At 45.7% G+C, this 20,083-nt stretch overlaps 1 protein-coding gene across 1 annotated transcript; it reads left to right on the plus strand.

Moving 5' to 3' along the window:
• The first annotated feature begins 4,712 nt into the window (after positions 1-4,712).
• Positions 4,713-10,455, plus strand: APOLD1 (apolipoprotein L domain containing 1). Its single transcript, XM_001088028.5, has 2 exons — positions 4,713-4,748; positions 5,949-10,455. Exons 1-2 carry the CDS (start codon positions 4,746-4,748, stop codon positions 6,690-6,692), a joined length of 747 nt encoding a protein of 248 aa, XP_001088028.2. The 5' UTR covers positions 4,713-4,745; the 3' UTR covers positions 6,693-10,455.
• The last annotated feature ends 9,628 nt before the right edge of the window (positions 10,456-20,083 follow it).

Raw genomic sequence — 20,083 nt, forward strand, 5'->3', positions numbered from 1 at the left:
GACAGGGTTTCGCCATCTTGGCCAGGCTGGTCTTGAACTCCTGACCTTGTGATCCACCCGCCTCAGCCTCCCAAAGTGCTGGGATTACAGGCGTGAGCCACGGCGCCCGGCCCACTTAATCTTTAAAATGTGATAGTTTTAAGTAGGGGCCTAAAGCAAATGGGTTGTTGATAACTATAAAAACGCCTAGCTAACACACTCCTTTCCACTAGACTTACTATTTCTTTTCTTTTTTTTTTTTTTTTTTTTTTTTGAGACGGAGTCTCGCTCTGTCGCCCAGGCTGGAGTGCAGTGGCCGGATCTCAGCTCACTGCAAGCTCCGCCTCCCGGGTTTACGCCATTCTCCTGCCTCAGCCTCCTGAGTAGCTGGGACTACAGGCGCCCGCCACCTCGCCCGGCTAGTTTTTTGTATTTTTTAGTAGAGACGGGGTTTCACCGGGTTAGCCAAGATGGTCTCGATCTCCTGACCTCGTGATCCGCCCGTCTCGGCCTCCCAAAGTGCTGGGATTACAGGCTTGAGCCACCGCACCCGGCCTAGACTTACTATTTCTGCTGCCATGTAACAGGTGGTCAGAAAACTACCAGTTCTGACTGGGCGTGGTGGCTCATGCTTGTAATCCTAGCACTTTGGGAGGCCGACGCGGGCAGATCACCTGAGGTCAGGAGTTTGAGACCTGCTTGGCCAACAATGTGAAACCCCATCTATACTAAAGATACAAAAATTAGCTGGGCATGATGGTGAGTGCCTGTAATCCCAGCTACTTGGGAGGCTGAGGCAGGAGAATTGTTTGAATCTGGGAGGCAGAGATTGCAGTGAGCTGAGATCGCACCACTGCACTCCAGCCTGGGCAACAGAGCGAGACTCTGTCTCAACAAAACAAAACAAAATGAAACAAAACTACCAGTTCCTAGAGCAGTGGTTCACAAACCCGGCTGCAGGTAGGAATTACCTGTATTTTCCCAGATCCCACTTCAGACCACTTGAATTAGACTGTCTAGGGCTGGGGCCTGAAGATTCCTATGCTTAAAAAGCTCTCTATCTCTCTTCCTTCCTACACTGAATTTCCTTATGGTTCGAGGACTCAGAATTCAAGCTAGTATAGCTAATGCCACAGTTCAGCTGCTTCAAGAGTTCAACACAGTGAGAACTTGTCTCTACAAAAAGTCAAAAAATGAGGCGGGAGGATTGCTTGAGCTCAGGAGGTCGACGCTGTAGTGAGGCGTGATCGTGCCATTACGCCTGAGTGACAGAGCGAGACCCTGACTCAAAAAAAAAAAAAAAAAAAAAAAAAAAAGAAGAGATCTGAAGGCTACTTTGAGGGCCAACCACCATTTTCAATGTAGTCTCTCTAGGGTGATGTGTTGGAAGTGCCCAGAAAACAATTTTAAAAGGAAGTTTGAGGATGTGGTCCACATACTTTTTTGGGGAAACTGACCACACAGAACTTTTGATCAAAATGCCTTCATTTGTTCCTAAAATTTCTTATTGTGTCTTTACTATATGAAATTAATGCTGGCTGGGCATGGTGGCTCATGCCTGTAATACCAGCAGTTAGGAGGGCGAGGCAGGCAGATCACCTGAGGTCAGGAGTTCGAGACCAGCCTGTCCAACATGGAGAAACCCTGTCTCTACTAAAAATACAAAAATTAAGCAGATGTAGTGGTGCGCACCTGTAGTCCCAGTTTCTTGGGAGGCTGAGGCAGCAGGATCGCTTGAACCCGGGAGGCGGAGATTGCAGTGAGCTGAGATCATGCCACTGCACTCTAGCCTGGGTGACTATCCCGGCCCGCGGGATAGTCGAAGCAGGCCCTGGAGGAGGGGGTGGGAATTTGGGGAACAAGAGATACGAGAAATGGAGACAAGACAATGCTCTGATCAAGTCTCTCTCTTTTAATGGCGGTAATGCAGTGCCTTATATACACTTGGAGGGGAAGGGGTTGGGCCAAGGCGAAAATGATCTCATAATGGAGGCGTGGCCAGATAGGTATTGGTTTCTCTGGTCGAAGGTCATGTTGCACCTGCGCTGTCAGGTAGTAATTTTCACGGGCGCGGGAAAAATGGGTGAAGAAGAAGCAGGAAGAGCGCCATCTTTTATGAGGTATTAATACAGGGAAAAAGGTAAATCTAGGGAGAAGGTGTGGGGTGGAAATGAATATAGCTCAGGCGTTTTTAATCGTCAGTTATTATTCGCTATGGCCGGGGCGTGCAGCTCCGGACAGGTGACAGACTGAGACTCTGTCTCAAAAATAAATAAATAAATAAATAAATAAATGTAAACAAATGCTGAATTGAAATTGTTAAGTTCAAGTGTTAGTTCTTACAAACAAGGTGAAATACCAGTTGGGTTTTTTTTTTTTTTTTTTTGAGACAGAGTCTTACTCTGTTACCCAGGCTGGAGTGCAGTGGTGTGATCTTGGCTCACTACAACCTCTGCCTCCCAGGTTGAAGTGATCTTCCTGCCTCAGCCTCCTGAGTAGCTGATACTACAGGTGCGTGCCACCACACACAGCTAATTTTTTTGCATTTTTAGTAGGGATGGGGTTTCACCATGTTGGTCAGGCTGGTCTCGAACTCCTGACTTCAGGTGATCCACCAGCCTCAGCCTCCCAAAGTGCTGGGATTACAGTGGTGAGCCACCACACTCGGCCCCAGTTGTTTTTTGTTTTTGTTTTGTTTTGTTTTGTTTGAGACAAGGTTTCACTCTATCACCCAGGCTGCATTGCAGTGGTACCATTATAGCTCACTGCAGCCTTGACCTCCGGGGTGCAAGTGATCCTCCTGCCTCAGCCTCCTGAATAGCTAGGACTACAGGTGTGAATCACTATGCCCAGCCAATTTTTAAATTTCTTGTAAAGATGGGGTCTCATTATGTCGGCCAGGCTGGTCTTGAACTCCTGACTTCAAGTGACCCTCCCTCCTCTGCCTCCCAAAGTGCTGGGATTATAGGCATGGGCTACTATAGTGGCCAAAGTACCAGGTTTTTATGGGCAGTAAAACTTTAGCCCAAACTGTCAATGAACTCAATTTTTTTTGCCTCCATAAAGAGGCAAATATGAAGAAAATGGGGTTTCAACACAGAGAAAAACAAATTCCAAGAGATGGGCTAGGGTCAGTATACATGCTGTCTATTCTCCTCTACCTTCTGGTTCTTCATCCTACCTCTGTACTATGATATTGATGCTCTGAAGAAGACCCTGTATCCCAGCAATATTCCTCATCTATAAAATATTTAATTGTGTTCCTCTAAACCCAAAACACACAAGATGATGTCCAGGGAAGTTAGAGGAACATAAGTCAGCTGAAGAATTAGGGGTATGTTCCCTCCTGTCTACCTCCCCAGTTCACCCTGGCCCGCATCCGGTTTGGAGTGACCATGTCTATGGAGACAAAGGAGGATGTTCTTCCACTTCTAACCTCAAAAGGACACACTGGAGGCATCTAGATTGAGGTTACAGTTATCCTTTGAGGAGCTGTAAGAAGACTATTTGGAAGTAGATCAAATCTAGAATAATCAAGTGTGAAAGGACTATGGTTGTGAGTAGTAGCAAATAGTACTGTTGCTACTGCTGCTACTGTTGCTATACTGTGTTGATAAATACAAAGTATAGTCATAAAGGTGGGGGATTGAATCATGATCCAGAATGATATGGCTGTTAAGGCTTTCCAGGTCAGCCAGACAGTTGAGATAATCCTTATTCAAGTGAGAAACGAATTTGGCCCTCCTTATCTGGAGGAGAGGGTTGGAAGGATGATGGATGGATTTGGGGCCATATAGTAGGACTGAATTCCTAGGCTGAGCTCCAACGACCTCCGAATGCCCCAGAGATATCTGTGTTCCATCTGATCTGGTCTGCAGCAAGTCCACAGAAGCTACACTCACTTTTTCCTGCTGAATTGTCAAAATAATTGCCCTTCAGCCCATGCCTCGCTACCCTGTAGACAGAATCCACTCATTTCCCTGTCACATGGGCTACAATTGCTACTTCAAATGAAAACCTGGGAAGCCAGTTCCCTGCTGCGGTTGAAAGTGTATAATTAGCTCCTCGTGCAACCTGACCCCACTGATCTTTCTGATGCATGTGGCCTAGAGTGTGCCCTTTCTGAGACCTCCAATGTCTTCTCCACAGCTGGGGGTGCCCAAAACTGCATGGAGCACTTCCTGCGGGTGTGGCCTTGCATTCTTAGGGCTGCAGGGTACCCGCCGCATGCAAAATGGATCACAGGCTCCAGCCACTCACAGATTCACAATGCTTTTAAAAATACAGCAGTGGAGTATGAGTGGCTATATCAGATATGAGGGTTTTCCACCCCCTCCCTTTTCTTTTAAAATATGATTTTGTAATGGTGGCCTCAAGAAACACTATAATTGGTCAGCCTGGGGTGCGTTTGAAGGCCTTCCCTATCGCGTCATTAGCTATTCTCAGGAAAGGCAGGGTATCCCCCTGGGAGAATGACAACACACTTGTTTCAAGTTAGGGAAGAGCCTGTGGTTCTCTTCCTGCGTTCAGGGGAAAGCGAACACACAATGTTCGTTTCCTAAATACGGGATGTGCTGTGCTGGCAGGCCATTTTCCACCATGTCACGTCCTTCTGGATGAAGGCAGCAGGGGTCAGGACAGGAAATGGCAAATTCTCAGAATGAGACAAGGCTTTCCCAGGGCAGCCATTGGTTCTCTGGGACTATAAAGCACACTCATCCAGAAACAGCCTCAGATTTTACTTTCCTGGAGGCAGACAGAAGTGAATGGTAAGTGGGGAACCCCAAGGCATATATTCGGGATGACTTTTTCTCATTTTCTCTTTTTACCTGGAAAATTACCCCTGGTGGGTTGGATTATGGAAGTATGGAAGTAAAATTAAGTCCTATGAGTAAGGAGATCAGGATTCTAGACTGGGCTCTGTGAAGAATCAGCTGCTTCTAGAATCTGATGTCTGATGCAGGCAGTTCTTCCAGACGAGAATGATTTCTGCCCTGATAGCTCAGTTTTGAAATGCTCTATTTCTATGGCTCATTTGCCACTTCTAAGAAGTTCCTAATAATGACGACTACAGTGGACATGAAGGTGGGAATCTTGGCAACGAGGATGAATGTACTTTTCCCCCAAGATGTACAACTTGTTAATATCTTTGTCAGTCATCTTCAGTTGGCTTCAACGTGGTACAAGTTGTTGAACATAAATTTTGGCCGCTTTATTTTATTCAACCATTACTCAATTTTAAAAGAAAACGTTCATAACAAAGAGACATAATGGTATTAATTTAATGTGACTGAGTTTAAATTAAGCACCCAGCAAAGATTGATGTTTCTGAAGATCTAAGGAGCCCTAGTTAGAATAAACAACGCAAACCTCACTTTAGGTTTGATTCTAAGAAAAGAGCCTGGAAGAATCACAAGCAGAAGAGTTGCTTCAGGCAAGCATCTAACTTAGATTAGTTTCTTCTGCTTGGTAGAAAATATGATTTTTGAGATTTTGTGGACGTCTTTTTCATACATTAGAGAGAGAGAAAAGTGTGTTGCAAAACTCCTAGGATCCAATTTTCATAAGATGAAAGGGCTTTGTAAACTGTACAACCCACCACTTACAAGGTGTTATCTTAAATAGAGCAAAGGCCTCAGTATTGGAGAAGTCTTCTAATACCACGCCCCTCCCAGTTTAAATCTTATTTAACACATAGCTGATGAAACCCATCCTTAGCGTTCCCTGGGAGAGAAGCAGAAGATAGCATTATTCCTATTTCCATATGCAGAGATAAGGTCCTGAGAACTTGTGTGGCTCCCCTCAAGAGAACTTGATTCATGATCCACTGGAAATAGACCCGTTCCCCTAGCGGGGCAGTGGCTGCTCCGCTGAACTCGTGCCAACTTCCCGCTGGCGTCCAGGCAGCAGGGAGGGAGCGGCGGCTGGCACGGAGACTCCAGGCTGACCGCGTGTCTGTGTCCCCGCAGGGAATGGAGAGGCCGGCAGCCCGGGAGCCGCATGGGCCGGACGCACTGAGGCGCTTCCAGGGGCTGCTGCTGGACCGCCGAGGCCGGCTGCACGGCCAGGTGCTGCGCCTGCGCGAGGTGGCCCGGCGCCTGGAGCGCCTGCGCAGGCGCTCCCTGGTGGCCAACGTGGCTGGCAGCTCGCTGAGCGCAACAGGCGCCCTCGCAGCCATCGTGGGGCTCTCGCTCAGCCCGGTCACCCTGGGGGCCTCGCTGCTGGCGTCGGCCGTGGGGCTGGGGGTGGCCACAGCCGGAGGGGCTGTCACCATCACGTCCGACCTCTCGCTGATCTTCTGCAACTCCCGGGAGCTGCGGAGGGTGCAGGAGATCGCGGCCACCTGCCAGGACCAGATGCGGGAGATCCTGAGCTGCCTAGAGTTCTTCTGCCGCTGGCAGGGCTGCGGGGACCGCCAGCTGCTGCAGTGCGGCAGGAACGCCTCCATCGCCCTGTACAATTCTGTCTACTTCATCGTCTTCTTCGGCTCACGTGGCTTCCTCATCCCCAGGCGGGCGGAGGGGGACACCAAGGTTAGCCAGGCCGTGCTGAAGGCCAAAGTTCAGAAACTGGCCGAGAGCCTGGAGTCCTGCACGGGGGCTCTGGACGAACTCAGCGAACAGCTGGAGTCTCGGGTCCAGCTCTGCACCAAGTACAGCCGTGGCCACGACCTCAAGATCTCTGCTGACCAGCGTGCAGGGCTGTTTTTCTGAGAACATCCTTTCCCCCTAATGACCGAGGCCAGCAAATCATCCCCATGGGATGCTCCAGATTTTGTAGCTCCCTTAGGAAAACACCACGCTGGGTTAGGAGCCGAAGGCAAAGGATGAGAAAAACTGGTTTTGAAGTGGGTGGGTCCCCAGAGCCCTTCTTTTCCCATCACTGTGACATCTGCCTGGGCTTGAGTGCTACGGACTTTTCAGTTGTGTGATCCTAGTGGAAGAATGTGACCCCAAAACTCTTTTTCCTTTATCAAAACCTTTCTGTCTAAACACAGCTGGGCAGGCACTACTGTTTGAAAGTTACTTCGGGGTCCCTGACCCTGCCCTGGTGGCCTGACCTGAGACTGGAGAGAGTGCCGCCCTCTGGGTCCTCTCCAAGTCCTACTAGTCTTTGAAGTCCTCAAAATGCCCATGAGAGAAGGCATTTGCCTCTCTTCCAGAATGTCTTATACAAAGAACTGCAGAATTCAGAGCAAATCAGCCCTTCTCTAAACGTTGTAGGACGGTTCAGAACTCAGAGAGGGCCCTGGTGTTGACATGTCCTCCTCTTCCCTTTCCCTTCAGCTTACCCACTCCCAGATGCAGCCTGAGTATGCAGTAGGCCTTTCCTGAGTGGCTCCCAATCCAGTCCTCCAAGTACTCAGAGGGGAAGCCGGTTAAACCATCATCTAAGTCCTGCTCCCTCACATGAAGAAGCTGAGGGCCCGATAGATGGAGCGACTGCCAACTTCATTTCCCGACATCATTGTGTTCAGAAGAGAGTGATGGGTTGAGTTAGACAATCCTGGGCTTGAGACAGGCTTTGTCACTACTGTGTGAGTGTAGCCACCTAATCTGTCTTTGACTGTGTAAAACAAAGATGATAAAACCTCATCCGGTTGTGAGATATTAAATGAGCCAAAGTGCCTAGCATAGTGCTGGCTCATATAGTGTGGTCCCTGGAATGGCAGATTAACACCACCCGGGAACTTGTTAGAAAGGCAAATTCTTGGACACAACCCCCCTGACTTAATGGAATCAGAAACTCTGGATGTGGAGCCCAGCAACCTGAGTTTAAACAAATTCTCTCCGTGGTTCTGCGGCACACTAAGGTTTGAAAACCACTGCAACAAATGCTAACTTCTAATCCCCTTGATGAGCTTTCACGAAGTTTCGCAGCTTCTCTAGGGACTCCACGGTCTTCTGAGTCGTTCACAGATGACCAAGGACAGACTGTGTCCCAGAAGCCAAAATGAGAGAGAGAGAGCGCGCGAGCACCCGTACGTGCATCCTGAGGCAGTGTCTCACCGTATGAACTAAGGGATGTAACACTGTCAGTCCATTAGAGGGCAGTGTTTCCCATCTGTTGTAGAAACTGGTACAGAAAGGAACGTGAAGTTCCCGAAACTGACCTTTCTCTATTATTACCTTCTCTGAAAAGCGCCAGTCCATGTATTTTTTATTTATTTTAAGTTTGTAATTTAATTATTGTTTATTGTTTGCATTTAATTTTATTTAACCACCACGTTTAGAAAATAATAAGAGCAAGTTTCTAAATGGGAGACTGCTGAGGCTCTTTGCAAGAGATGAGATTAAGTTTGAGTTTCTAAGGCAGGGCATGGGCTGGAAATAGCATTGCTTTCCTTGAATGTCTCTCTCCTTCAGGGAGACTTTTATTCTCTAGTGTTTTAAGTGATCCTTTTAAGTAAGTGCGGAGAGTCTTAAAGAGCAAGACCAGGAGCTGAGTTTAAGCTTGTAATGGAGGCTTGCATTGTGGGATTTATAACTGAGGAAGCATATTTATCCTGAAAGTATTTTACCAGAAGATAACACTTGACCTGGAAAAGGAACCTATTTAGTTCAGGAAAGATAAAAAGTTTAGAGGTATGTGAAGGAAGCACTTAAACCTTGCAAGCCTGATGTCCTATCAAGTTACGTCTTATGGGTGACAGACAAAATAACCCGTCTTATGGTGGTGATGTGTTGCATTTTCACTTCGGGGTCTGTAAGAAACCGTCAGCGAAAATGTATACAATTCCTTCAGTTTCCATTCTTAACAACTGTAATGTTGAAAAATAAGTTGAAAAGTCTTTGGGACCATACATGCAAAAACTGTGCCTCTGTTATTTAATTATTTAAAATTCTGTAAATGTACCCAATCTGCCCCCACCCTTCCCAATGATGGCAGCATGTCTGAGGAAGTAGAATTTCAGTGCCGGGGTTGTGGAGAGGAGGTGATGCTTCTGTATTTTTATTTTTCCTATAAATCGCAATTGGTCTGTATTGGTCTGGTTTATTTTGAAATTTATCTTGGTTTATTTTCAAGCTGGTGTCATCTCCTAGACTGCTTCACCCAGATACTAGCTTTTTTTTTTTTTTTTTTTTGAGACACTCTGTCACCTAGGCTGGAGTATAGTGGTTTGATCTCGGCTCACCACAACCTCCGACTCCTGGGTTCCAGCGATTCTCCTGCCTCAGCCTCCTGAGTAGCTGGGATTACAGACATGCAGCGGCACATGCGGCTAATTTTTTGTATTTTTAGTAGAGACACAGTTTCGCTATGTTGGCCAGGCTGGTCTTGAACTCCTGGCCTTATGTGATCCACCCACCTTGGCCTTCCAAAGTGCTGGGATTACAGGCATGAGCCACCTCGCCTGGCCAGATGCTAGCATTTTAGATCACCGGAATGTACTTCACATTGTTAGTTGTGTTATGGCATAAAGGTACAACCATTCCCTAACTCCATGTTTTATTAATGCTTAAGTTTAAGTTATATTCTTCCAATGCCTGAGCTATTCCCTAGAAATAAACTGGGCAATTCTGGAAGCAGAAGCCCTAACAGCAGCAGCAAACTTTCCTGTCATTAGAATATTGTGGGTGTATCAAAAGTTCTATACTTTTGAAGTTATGATTTCAGTGACCCACTTTATTTCTAAGGAAGAGTGTCTATTTTGGAACAATGCTTTGCACATAGTAGGAACTCAAGAAATGCATTTGAATAATTTAATTAACTGTTTAGCTATGTTAATGAGAATTTGTTGATAACAAAAGATCATCCATCCCCTTATGTGTGAGTAAGATTGGAGCCTCTATCAAGATTTAGTCAAGTTCAGTTAGATTGATTCTAGAAACAAATATGTATTTATTTCTTTTACGGGAATGTGAATAAGGCTTTTCCTCAAGGCCTTCATTCTATAAACAAACAGGTTGAAATCGTATGTTGTAAAGAGAAGAAGGGAGAGGGATATTTAGATGTGAAGCGTACTTCACAAAAATGTCAAAGTTTGAAAAATAAGTATGTTTGTTCTAAATGTTTAAGTGCTTCTCTGTTAGGTTCCTGGGTTTGCAATCATTTGAATTGTTTTGTTTCACAATAAAGGAGATTCATTGGGTTCTGCGTTTTAAGGATTCAATAAAACTGCTCCATTAAAAAAGTAATCCTTAGCAAACATTCGGATCCTAACTGCTTTGATGCACTTGCCCTCCGGCACCTGTCATTTCCAATATGGTAAGTGTCAAAGTCAAAAGTATTTACTGGGAGAAAAAGGAGAGGAGTGGCTGTAGAAGTCTCCCTAAATCAGATATGTCAAGCAATCAGCCAACATGGTATATTTCTCATTCAATATTTTCGTGTGAATTGAGACACTGAGATAAAGACATTGTGCAGAGATAAATGGGAATACAGTTAAATGTAGCAACTCTTGAGTTCATTTTTTTCCCACTGTAGCAAAATTAATGCTTTCTCTTTATTGAAATAAATTGCTCATTTCTCAAACTTTTTTATCTTTCTGTAATTAATTTCTTAGTTCTATGTTTCCTTGTGTATGAATCAGTAACTTTGAAAAAGGGCAGATGTTTAATCATTTTCACTTAGAATATTCAGATAAAACGATATGAATCAATTTTTTAAAGTAATCAACGCATACACAAGAATTCCCTTATTGCCTGGAAATCAGACTTCCAGCAGTCTCAAAATGTTTGAACAATTCAAAACATTCGAATAATTACAACCTGGAAAGGAATTGAAAGGAAACCTAGGATCAGCCAAATTAGCCTTCACAAAATCCAAACACTAAAGAGAGGTAGGCAGAGAGGGTGAAGGGCAGCATGTATACCAGGAAAGCAAAACTTTCCCGTAAATCTCTGGGGGACTTCACCTTGCAAGCCACCAATCTTGACCATGCAAGGCAGGCTGGGAAATGTAGTATTTTTAGTTGAGAACAACGCTGCCCCTAATATACCTCAGATTCTGTTGGTAAGAAAGAAAAGGAGGGTGATCACTGAGTAGGGGGTCCAGCAGTTTAAACAAAAAGCCTGTTGTGGTTGCAGCAGCCAGTTGGGAACAACTGCTCTGGAGATGACCTCACTATCTGAGTGCCAGCTGCACCTTGGAAACATTCCTGGGTCTGGAGGCTGCACTGTTAATGACTGTACAACCAAAAAAGGCTGTGTTGGCAGGCCCCTGACTGTTTGCAGAGGCCAGCCGCAAGCTGGGATCCTATCTTTGCTGAAGCATATGGTATTCCTGTAGTAACAAGTGTCCTTTTAGTTAATTGCAATAAATCTCTTGTTGAGTTGACAGGAGGTTGGGATGTTACTTTTTGCTCCTGGCAAACTCATAAGAGGGAAAGTAAACCCTGCTGTGGTCTGGAATAGGACAAAGAGTGAGCCCTTAGATCTGAAAACAATCTCTTAGCAACCAGAGAGCTGTTAGGAGAGGGGAAATCGTGCTGATGAAGCAAGACCCATCTAGGGTCCAGGAATGCACATTAGGGGTCCTCGGCACCCCCAAACCTGACTAGCATTAGCACCGGGTTGTGGAGAGAAGGCCCTCCAATGTGGTCTTTGCCTGCATGCATACAGATTGTCTATATGAAGCTATATCTGCAGAAAATGATGTTTAATCCAATTTTGTATTTACGCTATAACCCCAGAGGCAGAACGGCAGGCAGGCCTGTGACCTGATTTGCCCTGAGCTTTAGCTATGGTTCACAACCAAGGCCTCTGCCTCCCTTACACACAGGAGCAGGCGGATCCTGGCCTCCTCCAGCATTTGTGTGAATACGGTTGCCAAATTCACCAAAATAATTATAATTGGGAGAAGCTTTTTGTGTAGATACAGCTTGGGGTAGGGGTGATGTCTGAAGTCTTTCTTTTAGGCGAAACTTCTTTCTCTAGGCTCCCTGATTGATAAGCAGACATTTCTTTCTGCCCTCACTTCTTATTAAAACTGCACTGTCAAAATATCATTTAAAAACAATATTTTTTTCAGTGCTTAAATAAAATGACATTTCAATAATATCGAACATACATGTGGAATATTTAGCAATAATAATAGTTAACGTTTATTGAGAACTCACTAGATACTGTTCTAAGTCCAATTTGACCTATATCATTTCATTTACCTTACAAAAATCTTATGGTGTGTGCACTACAATTACCCTATATTGTTAGGTAAAGTAAGGAATTTGAGAGGTTGCATTGCCAGCATGAGGTGCCCCAGAATTTGAATTCTGGCAGCCTGACTCCAGAGTTATGCTCTTTTCTTTTCTTTCTTTTTCTTTTTTCTTTCTTTCTTTTTCTTTTTTTTTTTTTTTTGAGATGCAGTCTTGCTATGTCACCCAGGCTGCAGTGCAGTGGCGCAATCTCAGCTCACTGCAACCTCCGCCTCCTGGGTTCAAGCAATTCTCCTGCTTCAGCCTCCTGAGTAGCTGGGATTACAGGCATGCGCTACCATGCCCAGCTAATTTTTTTGTACTTTTAGTAGAGATGGGGTTTCACCATGTTGGCCAGGCTGGTCTTGAACTCCTGACCTCAAGTGATCCACTAACTTTGGCCTCCCAAAGTGCTGGGATTACAGGCATGAACCACTGTGCCCATCCAGTGCTCTTGACTTTTCTGATTTTTTTTTTTTTTTTGAGACGGAGTTTTGTTCTTGTCGCCCAGGCTGGAGTGCAGTGGCATGATCTCAGCTCACTGCAACCGCTGCCTCTCGGGTTCAGGCGATTCTCCCACCTCAGCCTCCCGCGTGGCTAGGATTACAGGCGCCCGCCACCATGCCTGGCTAATTTTTGTATTTTTAGTAGAGACGGGGTTTTGCCATGTTGGCCAGGGTGGTTTTGAACTCCTGGCCTCAGGTGATTCACCCACCTCAGCCTCCCAAAGTTCTGGGATTACAGGCGTGAGCCACTGCGCCCGGCCAATCCCAGCACCTTGGGAGGCTGAGGCGGGTGGGTTGCTTAAATCCAGGAGTTAGAGACCAACCTGAGCAATATGGTGAGACCTCATCTGTACAAAAAATTTTTAAATGATCTGAGCATGGTGTTGCACACCTGTAGTCCCAGCTACTTGGGAGGCTGAGGTGGGAGGATCACTTAAGTCCAGGAGGTCGAGGTTGCCCTGAACCGTGATTGTGCCACTGTACTCCAACCAGCCTGGGGAACAGAGTGAGAACCTGTCTCAAAAAAAAAAAAAAAAAAAAAAAAAAGTCTCCTGACGGTAACAGTTTCATCCAGGATGAGTAATCTTTTTTTTTTTTTTTTTTTTTTTGAGACGGAGTCTTGCTCTGTGCCCCAGGCTGGATGGAGTGCAGTGGCGCGATCTCGGCTCACTGCAAGCTCCGCCTCCCCAGGTTCATGCCATTCTCCTGCCTCAGCCTCCCGAGTAGCTGGGACTACAGGCGCCCGCCACCTCGCCCAGCTAATTTTCTTGTATTTTTAGTAGAGACGGGGTTTCACCGTGTTAGCCAGGATGGTCTCGATCTCCTGACCTCGTGATCCGCCCGTCTCGGCCTCCCAAAGTGCTGGGATTACAGGCTTGAGTCACCACGCCCGGCCCAGGATGAGTAATCTTATGCCAGTAGGCTAGTCAATAAGAAAAAAATAAAATATAGCTTTGCAAGTCACTAGTATTTATAATAAACAATGTGGGTGTGATTTGAAAGTTATAAAACTTCTGCTCTGATCATAAAAACCTATGTACAGGCTGAGCACGGTGGCTCACACCTGTAATCCCAGCACTTTGGGAGGCTGAGGTGGGAGGATCAGCTGAGGTCAGGAGTTCAAGACAAGCCTGGCCAACATGGTGAAACCCTGTCTCTACTAAAAATACAAAAATTAGCTGGGTGTGGTGGCGGGCACCTGTAATCTCAGCAACTCGGGAGACTGAGGCAGGAGAATCACTTGAACTTAGGAGAAAGAGGCTGCAGCGAGCTGAGATCGCGCCACTCCACTCCAGCCTGGGTGACAGAGTGAAACTCTGTCTCAAACAAAACAAAAGAAAATAAAACAGAAGCCTATGTACAAAACAATATTTTGTGATGTTCCCCCAAATCTCCCAAACATGGCAAGATTCTTGTGAACAAAACACCTGAAGTAGAAGGACATGATTTATAAGAACTTTTTGCTAACTGTAGATGCACTGGAACTGAAGATATCAGTAGAGACGACACAGACATGAATGAAGAAATTACTGGTCAAACAGGCCTATCCAGACCTGATTTTAAAACCTCAAAAAATGAAACTTCTTGGGGTCATTCCTTCGAAACGACTACTGACCCTGCTTGTCAAATTTCTTCCTGTTAGGGGTGTGTACTCAATTGCAGCCTAGTAGTTATGGACTAAAAGTGTTGGAGGCATGTGAGTGAGTAGATAGGTATGAGTAGGAGTAAGGAATGAGTTGGGTATCATAAACTATTCAAAATCATAATGCTTTGTGGTTGATTTGATTTTAACATTGTCCCCTGAGGTTTTGCATGGTAAACACTGTTATTTAATTTTAATTCTTTCTAACTTCTCTGTAGCATTTGACTTTGCTGAATACCCAATTCTTTTTCTTTCTTTCTTTCTTTTTTTTTTTTTTTTTGAGATGGAGTCTCACTCTGTCGCCAGGCTGGAGAGCAGTGGTGCGATCTCAGTTCACTGCAACCCCCACCTCCCAGGTTCAAGCGATTCTCCTGCCTCAGCCTCCCGAGTAGCTGGGATTACAGGCATGAACCACCATGCCCAGCTAATTTTGTATTTTTAGTAGAGACGGGGTTTCACCATGTTGTTCAGGATGGTCTTGATCTCTTGACCTTGTGATCCGCCCGCCTTGGCCTCCCAAAGTGCTGGGATTACAGGTGTGAGCCACTACGTCCAGCCAAATACTCAATTCTTAAAACACCCATTCTCTTGAATTCTGTGACATCAGTCTTTCTTAGTTTCCTTGACAGCTTTTTCATTCTCCTCCAGTCTTAAGGTTCAAGTTTCCCTGAACCTCAGATCCAGGCTGCCATTCCCCTGAACTTGTCACACAGCCCCTCACTGAGCATGTTCGTTTCCAGGGTCTCAACAGTCCTGCATGTTGGTATGGATGAAACCAGCTCTAAAGGATTATTTGGGGTCAAGTTGAATTTGGTGGGTACTACGTAAAATGAAAACAAACGAAATCATTGACTGAATGAAAAAGGTTGCAGGAAGAGTGCACCGAAACAAAAGCCCTCGCTGCGTTCCTACCATGCCATTCCTCCCATTGAAGTGCTATTCCTGACTCCAGCCAGATGCAGTCTTGCTCTAATCTGAATGTCTAAGAGCAATCTGTGTGTCTCTTATGCAGACTTATCACTTGTTACATTTTATTAAATATATATGTGCCTACCCCAAGGCTCTTAAGGACAGAAACCGCATCACAGATATTGTTGAATCTCCCAGTGTCTCTCCAGCTCCCACCACAGATGCCCAATAGCATTTATTGACTGAACAAGCACTGTTTATCCTTACGGATACGCTGGCATTGCTTCTGAGAACATCTGAAGCTAAATTTCTCTGTAAAACTGGCCCAGTTTCACAACTCTTCTACTTCTACCAAAGGCAACATCAGTCTCCCGGTTGTCTACCTGGAAATATCATCATTATCTTCAACTCTTCCCCTTTCTTACTTCTCTGATATACTTTTCTTCTTTTTTTTTTTTTTTTGAGACAGGGTCTCCCTCTTTCACATGGGCTGGAGTTCAGTGGTGCGACCACGGCTCACTATAGTCTCAGCCTCCCACCGTGATCCTCCCACCTCAGCCTCCTGAGTAGCTGGGACCATAAGTGCTCGCCACCATGCCCGGCTAGTTTTTGTATTTTTAGTAGAGATGGGCTTTTCCCATGTTGCCCAGGCTGGTCTCGATCTCCTGGGCTCAAGCAATTCGCCTGCCTTGGCCTCCCAAAGTGCTGGGATTACAGGCGTGAACTACACCTCCTGGCCACTCTAATATACTTTTGCCAAAGTATTTCCTTCCCATTAAATGTCTCTCCCATCCATTTTGATCCATTCCACTGCTACCACACCCATCTAGGCTTTTTTATCTCCTAATACCTACAGTGACCTTCAGGCTGTTTTTTCCTGATTCCAACTTCTTTCTGCTCAGATTCACTCTACACTTCAATCCTTGATTCATTTACATAACTCCCAGATTTCTTTATATTCCAGTCAAGTGGAACATAGCCTTATCTAAACCTTGACTCTGAATTTGAGTACACGCCCCAGAGAAGTGCTGAGTTCCTGTGGTGTTTGCTGTGATGGATGATACCACGAAGGGCTAAGAGGAACTCATTTCTGTGGTTATTTATTCATTTATTTATTTTTATTATATTTATATGATTATATTTATTTTTTGTTTTTATTATTTATTTTTGAGATGGAGTCTCGTTCTCCCAGGCTGGAGTGCAGTGGCATGAGCTCAGCTCACTGCAACCTTTGCCTCCCAGGTTCAAGCAATTTTCCTGCCTCAGCTTCCTAAGTAACTGGGATTATAGGCACTTGCCACCATGCCCAGCTAATTTTTGTATTTTTAGTAGAGACAGGGTTTCACCATGTTGGCCAGGCTGGTCTTGAGCATCTGACCTCAAGTGATCCACTCGCCTTGGCCTCCCAAAGTGTTGGATTACAGTCACGAGCTATTGCACCCGGCCTAATTCTGTGGTTTTAATGAGAAAATGATGTTGTAGTCTAGTGACTTTCAAAACAGGCTGAGTCAGGAAGTAAAGGTCCCAGGGTGGTAGTGCAGGGAAGCCTCAGGAGGGGAGGAATGGGGAAAAGAGAGAGAGAAGCAGGAGTCGGCAGGTCACGTCATCCCTAGGAGAATTTCCTCCATGAAATTGAAGGCTTGGTGCTTCTGATTGACTTGGAGAGAGGACTTGGACCACCACACACCACCAATGCAAACTGGCTGTACGGCCTTTAATGATGGGAAACAAGAGCAGAGAAAGGCAATTGCATGTTGAACCTGATGTCTTGACTCCAAAGGCTCTTCAACGTGTGCAGTTGTCATAGAAACCCAAGCCCCGTCCTAGGCTGACCCTAACTCCCTTGCTAATACTGTAGGGTGTGTAGTTGAGTTGACAATGAACTTCCTGACCTTAGAAGAGCTTTCCTCACCAGAATGACCTCCTTTATAAGGGATGTTATCTAAAGAGGGGAAGACTTCAGAGTTATCTGGGGCACCGCGTTCCACCTCCCCATCATGGCCAGTTCTGTAAGCTTTCTTTTTTTTCTTTTTTCTTTTTTTTGAGGCGGGGTCTCGCTCTGTCGCCCAGGCTGCAGGCTGGAGTGCAGTGGCGCGATCTCTGCTCACTGCAAGCTCCGCCTCCCGGGTTCAGGCCATTCTCCTGCCTCAGCCTCCCGACTCCGGAATAGCTGGGACTACAGGCACCAGCTACCACGCCCGGCTAATTTTTTGTATTTTCAGTAGAGACGGGGTTTCACCGTGTTAACCAGGATGATCGCAATCTCCTGACCTTGTGATCCAGCCGCCTTGGCCTCCCAAAGTGCTGGGATTAGGGCTTGAGCCACTGTGCCGGGCCTTCTGTAAGCTTTCTAATCAAGTTGGTAATCCACATTGACCTCTCAGAAGAGGACGGGCTGGAAACGGTGCCTCGCACCTGTAATCCCAGCACTTTGGGAGGCCAAGGGAGGAGAATCACTTGAGCCCAGGAGTTTGAGACCAGCCTGGGAAACATAGCAAGACAAAAATAGACTCTACAAGACTACAAAAAAAAAAAAAAAGAAAAAAAGTTAGCCAGGTGTGGTGGTCCGCACCCATGGTTCCAGCTACTTGGGAGACTGAGGCAAGAGGATTGATTCAGCCCAGGATGTTGAGGCTGCAGTGAGCTATGATTGTGCCCCTGTACTCTAGCCTGGGCAACAGAAGGAGACCCTGTCTCAAAAATAAATAAGAAGAGGATTGGACTGGAAGACACCATTTCCTGTGGTGTGAAGGAGATATTAAGGGAGACATTTTTTGTTTGGTGATTTACAGTTAGGTCAACTTGGACCTTGTCCTCACATCCCTGCTTTATACATAGAAAGTTGTTGTGTCTCTTCTCTTTCCCAAGAATGAGCAATCTTGGCCCAGAGTAATAACCTGTCTCTAGAAGCTCAATTTAGTGTCCTACTTCTTTTACACACAGACATATGATCTTTCTACATCACAACTGTGGCCTCATCTCTCCTTTTCTTCATCCCTTCCCAACACGCACCCACAGGCACACAGATATTCATTCATTCAACAAAAGATTTATTGAGCACTTACTATATGCTAGGTATTTTTCTAGGCACCTAGCATGGAGTAGTAAACAAAACAGTCAAATATCTCTGCTATCAGGGAGTTCGTATCTATTGATGGTACAGAATGCAGACCAAAAAAATGAAGAAGTAAATATCAGCCAAGCATGATGGCGCATACCTGTAATCCCAGCACTTTGGGAGGTAGAGGTGGAAGGATTGCTTGAGGCCAGGAGTTCAAGACCAGCCTGGGCAACATAGTGAGACCACATCTCTAAAAGATAGATAAATAAATAAATAAATAAAACAAAGAGAAGAAGCAGAAGAAGTAGACATCTAGTTTGTGAGATGGTATATATTTTTTTCCTATAACGAAGATTTTAGTAGTTTGAAACAACACAAATAATTTATTATCTCACAGTCAGAAGTCTGATGCAATTGTAGCTCAATGAGCTAAAATCCAGCGGTCAGCAGGGCTATGCTCTTTCCTAGAGGTGATAAGGGAGAGCCTGTTTTCTTGCCTTTTCCACCTTCTAGAGGCTCCTGCATTCCCCGGCTTGTGGCCCCTTCCTCCATCTTCAAAGCCTGCAGTGATGGGTTGAGTCTTCCCACATTGCATCACTCTGACATCCTCTTCTGTCTTTTCTTCCACTTTGAAGACCCTTTGACTACATTGGGCCCAGCCAGACAATTCAAAATAATCTCCTTATTTTAAGGTCAGATGATTAGCAACCTTAATTCTATCTGCAACCTAATTCCCCATTGCCATGTAAGATAACATGTTCACAGATTCCAGGGATTGGGATGTGTGCATCCTTGGGGGCCATTGTTATTCTGTTTCCCACATGTTGATAAGTGCCATGGAGAAAATCAAAGCAGGGACAAGGGAGAGGGAGTGCTGCGGGGGAGAGGGGCTGGATGTTTGAGTGAAGAGCTGAAGTTGGTGTGGGAGAGAGCCACGAGGGTATCTGAGTGTTCCAGGCAGAGGAAACAGAGAGTGCAAAGGCTCTGAGGCAGAAGCATGCCTGCTATGTTTTTTTGGTGTTTTTTTTTTAGATAGAGTCGCCCAGGCTGAAGTGCAGTGGCGCCATCTTGGCTCACTGCAACCTCCAGCTCCTGGGTTCAAGCGATTCTCCTGCCTCAGGCTCCCGAGTAGCTAGGATTATAGGTGCACGCCACCATGCCTGGCTAATTTTTTGTATTTTTAGTAGAAACGGAGTTTCACCATGTTAGCCAGGCTGGTCTCAAACTCCTGACCTCAGGTGATCCACCTGCCTCCCAAAGTGCTGGGATTACAGGCATGAGCCACTGTGCCCAGCCATTTTTTGTATTTTTAGTAGAGATGGAGTTTTGCCATGTTGGCCAGGCTGGTCTTGAACTCCTGGCCTCAACTCCTGGCCTCAAGTGATCCGCCTGTCTCAGCCTCCCGAAGTGCTAGGATTATAGGTGTGAACCACTGTGCCTAGCTGACTTATGTTTTCTGCTATGTTAAGAATTGACTGTTGAGAGGTAAGAATCGAGGCAAGAAGACTAGTTAGGAGGCTAGTGCCATGACCCAGGTCAGGAATGTTGGTAGCTGAGAGTGGAGCCGATTCCAGATATATGATGAAAGTAGACCCGCAGCATTTGTTGACAGGTTGGGTGTGGGAGGTGTAAGAGAGGAGTTTTGGCTTGAGTAATTTAGAAAGATGACATGGCTATTTCCTGATGTGGGGAAGACTGTGGGAGAAACACACTGGGGAGGAGTGGAGTCAGGAGTTGAGTTTTAGAGGTATTAAGTTTGAGATTCCTAACATATCCCAGTAGGCAGCTGAATATATGGGTCTGGAACCCAAGGAAGGACTTAGAAGGGAGATATCAATTGCTGAATCCTG

The sequence above is a fragment of the Macaca mulatta genome, chromosome 11 (assembly GCF_049350105.2).
Source record: "Macaca mulatta isolate MMU2019108-1 chromosome 11, T2T-MMU8v2.0, whole genome shotgun sequence".
NCBI classification, from domain to species: domain Eukaryota; kingdom Metazoa; phylum Chordata; class Mammalia; order Primates; family Cercopithecidae; genus Macaca; species Macaca mulatta.